Consider the following 14,132-nt stretch of genomic DNA (forward strand, 5'->3'; position numbering starts at 1 on the left):
TTTATGGACAATGTTCTTACTGACTAAGTTAGCCAGTCATAGCTCACAGCGTGCCCCCACAACTTCACTTCTGTCAGTATCTCTCACCTATTTATCAAACTCCACTGACATTTTCCAGCATAACTTGTGGGATTAGCACTGTTGGAAGGAAGGATATTGTGGTGAAATGGCTTAGTCATCACGCAGGGGATTGTTACCAGAATGAATATTTCATTATGTAGCATATACCGTTTTGAAAATTCCTGGCAGATTAAAACCGTGTCCGAGTCCAATCAGATGCCATCTTTGGGCTATACAAGGCCACCACAGCAGGAATTTTGACAGTCAGTTGTTCCTGACAGTGTCAATGGTGGAAATAATTGAAAGCTCATGGTTTTACCCTGAACTGTCATGACAAGAAGTCTGACAATGTTTTATACAACATTTTTAATCTGTCAGTAAGATTCAGAATAGAGCACACTCTGCTGCAGATTGAAATATCCATTTTAATAGACCCTGTTCTCATGAGAACTGCTAGTAATCCATTTATATCTTAAAGCTACGTATTTCAATAATATGTATCATAATAAAATATGAAAATTTAACATGCTACTTGAAAATTCTGGGTGGAATACTTACAGTGAGATGAGTCAAGATAACTAATCATCATGTAGTAGAAGCATTGAGTGGCAGATAGGCATGTAAACAAGGATGGAAGTGTATATAAAGGGCAGTCAAATGAAAATGAGACATACGGAAAAAAAGTAAGTAAAAATTTTATTATTTCATATGTAATCAACATAACTGTTAATACATTTATCTCATTGTGAGACAATATGGTCATTGCCTCCATGGAAAAATGTTTGCAATTGCCTCCAGAACCATGATTGCACTAAGATGTGCACCTCTTAGCCCAAAGCAGATCAACAGCCATTAATGTTTCCTTCAGGGCTCCAAAAACACATAAATCACATGGGTGTAGATTGGCACTGTTTGGAGGATGTGTAAAGCCTTTCCAGCAAAACTTCTGCAGTGTAGTCGAAACAACCTTGGCAATATGTGGACTCTGCAACAGAATTATGGCATCTGTCAAAATTCCTAAGTGTTTAGACTTGATGCTCACTTCAGTTCTTACAAAGTGTCCACATGACCAAAATGTATCACAAGAGGCCTTCCTGAGGAGAAATTTTTCATCACTATAATAAATCCAGATTACAAAACTAAATTGATAAGAAGCACATAGAATAAAGAGAGAGCAAAATTCTTTGTACTACAGCACATGTAAATAATATTCAGATTATGAGATTTTGGATCTAAGCAGTAATGTCTTGCTGGTACAATATTTCCTCTAGGTGTGTTGTTACTATCATCAGGTGCTATCTAATATATAGAAGTGCCAAGTATTTAACTTCCTACCTCATACTCCTTCAAAATTATTGGTTCAATGCTTATGTTAAAATCCCATCTTTAGTCCATTCCTTCTTACTGGCAACAAGTTACAGATTTTGTGTGTGCAGTGTGTTCTTGTTCAAGGCCTCAGATATTAATGTTTATCATTATCAGACTGACCTCTGTGGCTAATGCCTGGTGTCAAAACTATCATTCTGTCTTCAGTTCCACCCACATACTCTCCAGTTGTTCAGTTTTTGCATATTGTACACATCTTCAACTGTTGCTGTGAGGTAATATCATGCAATTGTGGTCATATGCATAAAAGTTACATTTAATGACTGTAATCCTGTTTTGTAATCAGTTTATTCCTCTTCTTCCATGCATTGTCCTATTTTTCACAACAAAATGTGCTTCAGTTAGAGTTTCTATGAACTATTGTCATGTATACTGTCACTGCAGTGGTAGATTGTTATTGGTTAATTGCTTCTGCTTTTTTGCTGTTGGTTGCTTTGTTTTGAATATTTATGTATGAAATAGGCCATAGTAAGTTTCAATACTATCATATTAACTGTCGTCTTCACCCAATATACAGAAATTAAGTATTAAAGATGACATCCTTTACCAGAATACAGATTAGTAGGCTGTTTTTCAAGGATTTCCTTGCAGGGTGGGGGAGTGACTATGTACATATAAAACAGTATTCCATTTGAGTCCACAGACATATCAAGGCACTGTACTGAAAGATATTTTAATTTTGTGCAGGGGCCATTGAACTTAGTGAAACTTAACTTCTAATTGTTGTTGTTTATAGGTCCACCAACTCTGACTTCAATGCATTTCTGCTCAAGCTAGAGAGGGTTCTGATTCACTTGTTGGAAGTACTAGAAATTGGTTATAAGTGGTGACTTCAATATAAGTTTTGTATATGATGGTGCAAGAAAAAGGATGTTGGTAGATTTCCTAAATTCAAATGATCTGATGCAAATTGTGTTTTTCCAACTAGGGTGCAGGGGAACAGTAGCACAACCATAGACAAAACCTTTATTCATTTCATTACAAGATGGACACTCTGTTAGTGAAAGGCTGAATAGCCTTTCAGATCAGGATGCACAAATTTTAACACTAAAAGGCTTTTGTACTCAAACAAATGTCACATATAATTACAAACTATGTAGGAAAGTTAATCCAACAGTGATAGAGTGTTTTTTAAACCTTGTCAAGGAACAAGAGCGGCAGGATGTTTATAGTGCCGATAACACAGATGATAAATATAATGCTTTCCTAACACATTTCTCATGCTCTTTGAGAGTTGCTTTCCCCTATAACATTCTAAATGGGGTACTAGCAGTAATAGGCAGCCTGGGTGGCTGACTAGTGGGATAAGGATATGATGCAGAACAAAGCGAGAATTATGTCAAAATATTAGAAGTAGTCACAATCAATCTACAGTAGCCCGTTACAAACAGTACTGTAATGTGCTCAAAAAGTTATTAGTAAGACTAAGAGTATGTGGCATGCAAATAGGATAGCTAATTCACAGGATAAAATTAAAACCATATGGTCAGTTGTGAAGGAAGTGTCTGGTCAGCAGCAGAAGGTTGATGATATAAAGTCAGTTCGTAGTAAAAATATTTCTGTTACTGATAAATCAGATATATGTACAGTATTTAACAATCATTTTCTGAATATTGCTGGCAAATTAAATAAAGATTTAGTTTCTACAGGAAATCATATAACTTTTTTGGCAAATGCCTTTCTGAGATTGATGTCTGAAATACTCCTCTGTGATACAGACAAGGGGAAGATTGAGTCAATAATTAAATCAGTGAAGACTAAGGACTCTCATGGAGATAATGTAGTGCCTAGCAGAATATTGAAGTACTGTGCTGTGCATGTTAGCCCTGTACTTAGCCATATTTGTAATTTTTCCTTTAGAAATGATCAGTTTCCTGAACGAGTAAAGTACCCAGTAGTACAGCCGCTTTATGAAAAGGGAGAAAGGAATAATGTAGACAATTTTAGACCTATTTCTATGCCATCAGTGTTTGCTAAAGTTATTGAAAAGGCTGTGTATGGAAGGATAATTGATAATTTTATATCACAGGATTTGCTATCAAATGTACAGTTTGGCTTTGAAGTCATTTAACAACTGAAAATGCTATGTTCTCTTTTCTCTGTGAGGTACTGGATGGGCTAAACAAAAGGTTTCAAATGCTAGGCATATTTTTTGATTTAACTAAGGCATTTGATTGTGTTGATCGCAAAATATTGCACCAAAAGTTGGACCATTATGGAATATGGGGAGTAGCTCACAATTGGTTCACCTCTTACTTTAGCAACAGACAGCAAAAGGTCATTTTTCACAATCTTGACAATGGTTGTGGTGTGGAGTGTCAGTGGGGTACAGTCAAGTAGGGGGGGGGGGGGGGTGCCCTAAGCATCAGTGTTGCAGCCATTCCTGTTCGTTATTTAAATAAATGATATGCCCTCAAGTATTACTGGTGACTCTAAAATATTTCTGTTTGCTGGTGACACTAGCATGGTAGTAAAGGGTATTGTGTGCAACATTGGCTCAATTTCATGACCTAAGTTTATGGCTTGTAGAAAATAAACTAATGCTAAATCACAGTAAGGCTTAGTTTTTACAGTTTCTAACACACAATTCAACAAAACCCGACATTTTAATTTCACAGAATGGGCATATGATTAGTGAAACTGAACAGTTCAAATTTCTAGGTGTTCAGATAGATAGTAAACTGTCATGGAAAACTCATGTTCAGGATATTGTTAAAAGACTTAATGCTGCCGTTTTTACTATTCGAACGGTATCTGAACTGAAAGATCGTTCAACACGAAATTTAGTCTATTTTGTGTTTTTCATTCACTAATGTCATATGATATTATATTTTGAGGTAACTCTTCCCATTCTAAAAGGATATTTTTGGCTCAGAAATGAGTGGTTCGAGCAGTAAGTGGTGTAAGTTCATGAATATTTTGTTGAACCCAGTTCATGAGTCTGGGTATTTTTTACTTTTATGTTGTAATTTCATGTACTGACACATTCCATGACCTTGGAGATTTGCTCCTCAATTTTGTCCTATGGAACTTCACATGTAAATAAATAAATAAATAAAAAGACATGTTTCTGTTATGCGAAGGTAGGCTGGAATATGAATTACAGCATCTGTATAAAAAGTACACTGCCCAGACTGACAAAGTCCTCTGACCACAAACATTAATACCGAAGGAGAACAGGAGAGATAAAAGGTTGTCCTTGTCCATCACAAAAGTTATCAGTATTCTCAAAAACTAATAAATTGAATATATGTCATACTGACTGATAGCTGAATATCCTTTGTGGCCAGTTCTAAGAAAGGTTTAGTTTCACAGAAGCTAAGGATTTATAGTAATTCACTTCAGTGTAAATTTTAATAAAGTTTCCAAATAATGGAAGCATTGAAGGGATGATAGATGAATCACAATTCACACTTGTGGGTGATATAATCTTATGAGTAACTCTCATTGTGTCATTACGGTAGGCAGAATGTGGTAATGTATGACATGTTGCCATAGTGTCAGAGCACAAATGAGACATCATCAGGCAGTTGCAACACTGAGGAAGACTGATAAGTTATGGTAAAAGTGGAATATTTATGTGCAGGCTGACACACTTAACATTTTTAAATGAAATAACTTTTGACTCAATAAAGATATTTGTAATCTCTTTCCACCAAGACAGAGAGTGGCCATGGACTCAAACAACAAAGATCATCACATTTTAACAACTTCATTAATCATTAAGATATAGACATTACCCCAAGTTTTTTAATTAAAGTATGGTGTTTTTTGCACCACAATAGCATTTAGCATCCCTCTATCCATATATATCATGGAGAGCCCCTCCCATAATGAACTTTGCTACTGGGTACACATCTAGTTGGTGCTTGGTCGATTGTTCTTCTAAACTTGAAACACAGTTCCTCAACATGTTCTTTCCCAAATCTAACATCCAAAGTTCCTCCTTTCAAAAGATGTGGCAAAATGTAAGAAATATACGAGTAAAGGATATTCTCACTGAACAGTGGAACTACTGAGTTGTCGGCATACATACACACACAAAAAAATGAAAACCTTGCTGGCTTTCAGAATAAATCCCCTTTGGTCATTTACCTCACAGTTTGGAGGGAGATGTAGGTACACAGGTTAGGAATGTGGGAGGGAAGGGTGGCAGATGCATAGGCTAGGTATTTGACACACAGGCTCTGGAGCAGGTGAGGTGTGGCATATGATGAAGATCAGGTGGAGGCAAGGCATGGTTTGGGAGAAGATGACAACATAGAAGAAGAGGAAACTGTTGGGAAGAAGGTGTGGGGAGAGAGGGTAAGCATAGTTCATAAAAGCTTGTGCTAGAGGGGAAGATCCAAATAGCACAGGTTGTGAAGCAGCCACTGAACTCGGGCATGTGTTTAGCAGCGTGTTCTGCCATTGAATGGTCAAGTCTGTTCTTGTCTAAATTTTGGCAGTGACCATTTGTTCTGGTGGACAGCTATTTGGTGGTCATTCTCACATAAAATAGTATTGGAAATTTGTTTGCTGACTAGGTTTCGGGTAGTGCCTGTTTGAGAAAACGTTTGTGAGACCTTCAGCATACTGGGAAAGGGAACCCTTGTCAATGCAGATACACCATCTGCAGGTGGCCAGGTTACATGGGAGAAACTTTTTGGTGTGGAATGGGTGTCAGCTGTCAAAATGCAGATACTGTTGGTGGTTAGTGGGCATTATAATGATTGGTCCCATCTGATGCAGCCATCAGTGAAATGCAGGTGAACATCCAGGTAGGTGACAAATCGTGCTGAGAAGGAGCAGGTGATGCAGATGGGAGAGAAGGTGTTGAGGTTGTGGAGGAATAAGGATAGCAGCCACGTGATATTCCAGCTCATCTGCAACTTCTGCACAGCATTTTATGTGGACATGAGCAACAGCCGTCCATCAGAATGAATGGCCATCACCAAAATATGGCCATGAAGAGAACTGACCACCATGTGGCACAACATGCTAATGAGCACAACATGCTTGACTTCACGATATAGTATACCTGAAATATGCAGTCAGTTGACAAAGGGATTGCTTATATAACACTCACGTGACCCATCCTTTTGTCTACTAGGCGTATACTAAACTTTTGTGCACTGATATGGGAGAACTATGCTGGAGCCAAAACAAAATGCATTTCACTGAAAATAAAATACTGACTGTCATAAGTCTATACATATTTTATATCCTTATGTATGCCAAGATCTACTGAGATAAAATGATAGAAGACCACACATCCACTCTTACAGAACCAAGGAGTAGGGACCCTTTGAATATTCCCTTTATTTGTACATACTCAGTTTTGTGAAATAACATCACATATTCTCTTAACCCATTATGTTTCATATATATACTGACAGAAAAAAAACACTGAGAAGGAGTTGAGCAACATAAGCAAAAGTTGGAATACGTGTTTTTACATCTCCAAGATGAAGTCTATTCCGATTTGGCACCAGTCACATAAGAGTGGCACTAGTAGCACTACTACAAGGATGTAAATCAGGTTTGCTTTAAATAGGTGCTATAATAGTCACGAGTGTAAGTTACCTTTGAGACTGGACTTGCTGAGTTAATTTTAGTCAAGAATGCCCTTAAGGGGACAAAGACACCACTGACTGTGAACAAGGTTGTGTAATAGGGCTATGAGAAGCTGGAAGCTTCTCCTGCGATACTGCAGAAAGTTCTGGCAGGAATATAGTCACTGTACATGATTGCTGGCAGCGGTGGTCGTGAGAATGTACAGTCACAAGAAGACTGGGCTCCAGGTGGCCTTGTGGAACTAGCGAGAAAGAAGACCATATGTTGAGCATGTGGCTCTGTTGCCTTGTACTGCATCTGCAGCAGCAGAGTAGCAGTTTACATCACAGTGACTCAACAAACTGTTACAAATTGGTTACGTCAAGGATAACTCCGAGCCAGATGCCCTGTAGCATGCATTCCACTGACCCCAAGCCACTGCCATTTATGACTTCAGTGGTGTCAAACAAGAGCTTTTTGGAGGACAGCGTGGAGGTCTGTTGTGTTTTCTGATGAAAGCTGGTTCTGCCTCGGTGCCAGTGATGGCCATGTGTTGATTAGGAGGAGGCCAATTGAGGGAGCACTCTCATAGTTATCAAACACTCTGACTGCAAATTTGTATGTGAATCTGGTGATTTGACCTGTTGTTCTGCAACATGTGAAAAGCATTCCAGGGGGTGATTTTCAACAGGGTAACTCTCCCTCATACTACTGCTGTAGCCCAACATGCTCTACACAGTGTCGACTTGGCCTGCTCGATAACCAGATCTGTCTCCAATCGAGCACACGTGGGACATCATTGGATGACAACTCCAATGTCACCCACAGGCAGCATTAACCGTTCCTGCATTGACCAAACAAATGCAACAGACCTGGAACTCCATCCCACAAACTGACATCTGGCTCCTGTACAACACAATGTATGCATGTTTGCGTGCTTGCATTTAACATTCTGGCAGTTAAACCAGTTATTAATATACCATAATTTCACATATGCAATGGCTTATCTTGTGCTTACATTAACCTGTGATCTTGAAGCGTTAATCACTTAAAATGTTTCCTGGACAAATGCATTCCTAAAATATCATTACTCTACATTAATTATTTTTTGGTGTTGCAATTTTTTCTGTCAGTGTATATAAAATTTTCACATAGAATGAGAAGAGGAAATGAAATGAAACTTTCTGGGGTGCAGAGATACATGATATTATTTCAGCAATTACAAACCTGAGTCAAATTTGCAAACAACCTGGTAGTATGAGCCCACATATTAGTATGATGTTGCAACTTTCTGGCCTGAATGTGTGCAGTGATTCAGTTGGGAAGAGTGTCATAAGACCATTGTATCCTCTTCTGAGGCAAGCTACTCTCAACTGCTGCACATTATCCCTGATATCCTGGATACTGCCACTGGAACAGGGTTACTATCTGAGCACACTCCACACATTCTATTGAGGACAGATCTGGGGATCATTGGAGGTCATGGGAGTATCTCGATATCATGCAGACAGTTCATGGAGACATGTGCCACATGTGGATGTGCACTTTCCTGTTGAAAAATGGCATAAAAATACTAAAAAAAAGAAGGAAGATTAGCTTTTAATATCCTGTTGACAATAGGGTCATTAGATATGGAACGGAACCTTGAATTTTTCTTAATGTTGGAGAAAGAAACCTGCTGTGCCGTGTCAAAGGAACCATCCTAGCATTTGCATGGAGTGTTTTAGGAAGATCACAGAAAACCTAAATTAGGATGGCTGGAAGCAGATTGGAACTGTCATCCCCCTTGATGCAAGTCCAGTTTCCTAACCACTGTGCTATCTGACTCGGTAACACAACACAAGAGACATAACACATGAATATGCAGGATGTTCATAATGCACTGTTGTGTTGTCAGAGTCCCCTCAATCACTATCAAGCGTGACCTGAAGTCATACTCCATGGGTACACACACAATGATGCCAGGAGTAACACCGGGCTACTGTTATACTCACCTATGACAGTCATTCATGGAAATGCAGAGCTATGATTGATTGTTGAACACAGTGTGATGCCATTCATCAGCAGTCCATGCTTCCCAGTCATGGCACCACTCAGTTGAAGAATTTGTGTTGTGGTGTTAACAGCATGCGACAGTAATTCCCAAGCTGGCTGCTACTGGTCTTTGACCAGTGGTGCAGGATAACCCACCATTACATGTTCTTGAATAGCAGCCACAGGTTTGAAGGAACAGTATGCCAATCCTCCCTTGTGGTGGTCAGATGCTGTCAAATGGAAACTTGACAATGAATATGTCTGCCCTCAAGTTCCCAGGCTATCTAATGTTAGACAACTGTTACATCTGAATGCCCCACAAATTTGGATATTGCATGATTTGACAACCTGGCCAAATGAAGATCCTCAATAAGACCCCTTTAAAACACCTCAAAGTGCTGATAACACTGTCACACATGAATATGTGGCATCTCCATGTATTTCCACTGATTACTGAACATCTGACACTAAACATGAACAATACAAATATATTGCGGTGACCATTCTATCTGTTACAGTGAATTTCAGTTCTGAACATTTACATACCCAGTGATGGTGTGCATGTGTACAATGTGAAGTTGATGCCTGACCACATCTTCTGAGTGCTTTAATTTTTTTATAAGGCAGTGTGTATAACTTTATGCAGTTAGGAAAAAAAATTTATTAAGAAATTACCATGTGGGATGAGGTGGATGAAAATTAGTAATTTCAGAATGGCAATATAAACCTCGCTGCAAGATACAACTTTCTACACTGTAGATGCATTTGTAAAAAGTAATGTCAATGATCTATTAATTCAAATTGAAACAAACAGCTTCTGTCCCTGTTATTCTTTAGAGTATGTATATGGCAACTGTAGATAATATAATTAAATGTGGCCCATGTACCATAAGCTTAACTGAAAAGTGTTATACCACATATGTATGTGGGTGATGCCTCATGCAGATTGAAAGCTGTATATGGGCTAAAAAAATAAACAAACAAATTGATGGAATATTTAATTATTTAAAGCAAAGCATATTAGCCTTTTGTCCCTATATTTTTCTATATTATAGTTACATATGATATCTGTTTCATGAAAGATAATATTTACAATGCAGACATGAATATCTTATATGATTTGATTTTTTCCCTGAAGATAACGTAATTTTTATTCTGTAAATCTATAATGCATTACAGCCCTTACCATTTAACATCAGTTTACTAGTATATTTGTCTTAGTGTATCTCATTTGTTGAAGATTTATGGATATTTTGCAAAATACAATTATCAGTGAGTTCAGAAACATATTCTAATGCATTTTTGTTCCTTTCAGTTTCCATAATCAGTTTCGTGAATGTGTTCTGAGTGAAACAAAACGTAATTGTGGATCAGCAGCTGATCCAGAGTCTGCTGTAGAATTCTCTCAACAAATATTAGATAAGGCTCTGAACTTCTTGCATGTTCAGTGTAGCAAATACCCGTAAGTAACTGTAATTTGAATAGTATTTAATGATAATTGGAAATACTTGCCCTTAAAGGAAATAAATTCACTAACCTGTAGCCATATTAAAAGATGTTGTATGAGTGTGAAGGGCATCATATTTTTTATTTGGGTGTGCTACTACAGTTTTATTACAAATACTGAATGAATGACCTTTTCTACTATTAAATTTTTGTATATCTTTTTATGCTTTTATTTTATGTAACTACAGATACTGATATTTATGCTTTTATTATCTTATACATACATGATTTTCCCATTAATTGCCTAGCTACTGGTTTGAGCAGTTTTCCATCCAGACTGGAATGTCTGTATTCCCACTTCCGTTATAAATACTACAACTGTGGAAAAGCATGCATGACATTTATTTAGTTCAGTGAAACATAGAAACACAAACTTGTCTATCCTTATTTACAGAGCAACCAAGTCATCATCAGAATCATATAGCACATCAAGTTCAAAAGTGATGCTAAACAGAAGGATTTTTTTTTTTTAAAAGTGAATTAGAACAATTAATGGGAAAATCATGTATGTATAGGATAATAAAAGCATAACTACCAGTATCTGTAGTTATGTAAAATAAAAGCATAAAAAGATATACAAAAATGTAATAGTAGAAAAGGTCATTCATTCAGTATTTATAATAAAACTGTAGTAACACACCTAAAGAAAAAATATGATGCCCTTCACAATCATACAACATTGTTGTTAACAAAGAGAAGAGATGAAAAGAAAGGTGGAGCAACCATTGTGGTGCCATATCTAATCATAAGCAGAATTCAGTGCATGTAAAGTCGATCAAGTTCATCAAGCAAGGTGAGAACTGGACTATGACACTGAATCTTGCAATCCAAATGTACACGGAAAATTATAGTGTGAAATGTGGCTTTAGGTTACCAGCAGATGAAAAACTCATTAGGATAAAGATGTTATAAGTAATTGTTCAAGGTACTATGATAGTTTTTAATTCTTTAGACATATTATCAACCAAAAACTTTGTAGTATATCAACTGATCAGGTAGCTTAGTCCATAATGTATCTCATCTGTGAATTTGAGATTCTGGATTTGATCATGTAGTTTTCTTCACTCATTTTAAATGCAGATTAATGTAACTACATGATATTTACATCTAACTCAAAGTAAACTGTTTCTAAAACATTTCCGTATTAACTCTGTGTGCTTTTCTGAAAGTTTTAGACCACAAGCATCCCCTACACAATTCATACTTTTGTAAAAATGTTTATTGGAACACTATTTTGTGTACAAAAGAGCATACTAAATCACATTAAGGTTTAAGCAGAATTTTATACTCAGCAATGTAAATTTGATGATGTGTCAGAATGGATGGGTGGTGCCTCAGAAGTCTTCATCTTCTACTAAAGTCCAGTTGTTGGTCGTTGGCAGCTTTGGGTAATTTTTAACTAACTTGATACAGCATCATGGATTATTACTGTCCCAATTGGATGGTGATCAGCTTTTGAATAGTAAGCATCATGCTTAAAACACATCACTAAGCTACACAGACTTCAAGGATTCTAACAAAATTTAAAAAGTGGCAATAATATATTGTCAATACTCATTAAATGTTTGGTTGGGAATTGAAGCCAATGACTCTATATACTATTATCATGAAAATTTACTCACTGATGGACTACATAATAATTTTTTTATTATGAATCCTGGATGCAGACAGATTGGCTGGTTTTGTGCACAATCCCTATTTAAAGATGTGTGTAATACTGCTAAATTACCTAAACATTAGGTTCTACTTCTTGTCATGGAATTTTTGAGACACAGTTTTATCCATGAGATTCAGAAAAGCACACCAAGAAATTTCTGGAAACTCAAATATTCTAAATAAAATATTTCATTAACTAACATTCTGTTTTACTAAAACTATACATTTTTGGAAACAAAAAATTTGATACATTAAATGAATTTGCAGTTGTGAATAAGGACAACCATCAGCTTTAGAACAGAATGACGAGAGTGAAAATTTGTGCCAGAACAGGACTTGAACCCGAATTTCCCGCTTATCACTTGGCTATCCATGCATGACTCATGACCAAACCCAAACTTCCAAATGTCATCAACCATGCATCTATCACCTATACTCATACATCCATTATGTATATTCCCTTACAGGTCAGACACTGTACTTACAAGTCGCTCCCCAGTATCGCACATAAATATGATATTGCAGTGCCTCCATTATTCTGATGATGATGCAAAGTTCCTACAATATCGTAGAAAAATTAGAGCTACCAGGCAATAACATTGCATTTTTAAAAGTATCTCATTCTAAGATTTGAATATTCTCAAATACTTACCATAATAACAGTTTTACATAGGTAGAACTATGTAACTACACAGTTTTAGAATATTCAAGATGTTAGCCAGAGAAAAGAAAGTGATAGCTTTCAAATAAGGTATGTAAATTATAGAACAAATAATTATTACCCAGTCAAGTTTGCAAGTGCACATGGGTTTTTTGATTCCTAAATTTTGTATATTTCTTTAAATAAGAAGTTTTTACATGAACCGTTTACTCTGTTATGGGCTACCTGTTATCTATATACTGAATAATAAGATTTTTAAAATTACAGCTTGGATAAGAATTTGGATATTTCACTATGCATAGTGGCCTATGTATACTTCTTGTGGAACAGAGAGCAGAAAAAAATAATTTATTTCTGCCAGGAATGGTATTATAGCAAGCAGACCTAAGTTACCTTACTATGATTCAATGTCTTCTCCTTGATAAAGTCATTTAACTGATAATCTGTGTCAACAGCATTTTTATGTAAATCACTGATGTTTCTGAGAGATGACGCACTGTATAAAGTGTTTATCCACTATAATCAGGGTATTTTCATTTCTAAATGTTACAGCTAAATATTAACCATTGGGTGTTCTTTTGTCATTCTTCTACATATTATCCATTAGTATCTTAGAAAACACATTTTTTCACTAAATAAAACATGAGGCAGTATTGCTCAACTTGCTTCAGAGTCAGGGCAGTGAAGCCTCTCTGTATTCTTATCTCTTTTACTGTTTTTCACCATAGGTGTGAACACAGAAAGCTTGTACACAAATATCTTAACACACATATTTTGTAGATCAGCATTAAATATTCAGGCTCTGATTCTTTTTAGTAACTTCAGCACAAAGTAATACTTTTTCATCTATGTCATAGTGTCATGCTTCAGCTGAACAATGACCATTCCCAGTCTGAAACATGATGCATAGTTGCTATCAAACTTTTTTGATATCACACTCATGTGCCTATAGTCTGAGTCATGCTCCTGTGAGAATTTCTCATATACCATACTTGAGATTTATTACACAATGTCAGAACACAGCACATAATTGTGGTGGACTATGTTAATTATGGAATATAATTTATAGGAGATTTGATAAAATTGTAAATAAATTGTTGTTTTGTTTTCACTATTTGGTATCTAGGTAGAGATTTAGTTACTAATCTCTCCATCGGTATATTCAGAAAATCAGAGCTTAAGTCACAGTTTATTGCACTGTGTTTCTGTAATTTCATTAGTTTTGTCAGTGGTACTGAAAAAGTATTACAGCATAATTAGGAGCAGTCCCTACATTATTTTGACAAATCTGTAT

The 14,132-nt window shown here is 36.4% G+C and overlaps 1 protein-coding gene across 1 annotated transcript in view; it reads left to right on the plus strand.

The window, feature by feature from the left end:
• Positions 1–14,132, plus strand: part of LOC126184192 (uncharacterized) — a 514,613-nt gene that overhangs the window by 401,898 nt on the left and 98,583 nt on the right. Inside the window, exon 6 of the mRNA XM_049926560.1 lies at positions 10,331–10,477. Coding sequence (XP_049782517.1) covers positions 10,331–10,477 — 147 coding nt within the window. The remainder of the gene's footprint in view (positions 1–10,330; positions 10,478–14,132) is intronic.

The sequence above is a fragment of the Schistocerca cancellata genome, chromosome 4, assembly GCF_023864275.1.
Source record: "Schistocerca cancellata isolate TAMUIC-IGC-003103 chromosome 4, iqSchCanc2.1, whole genome shotgun sequence".
NCBI lineage: Eukaryota > Metazoa > Arthropoda > Insecta > Orthoptera > Acrididae > Schistocerca > Schistocerca cancellata.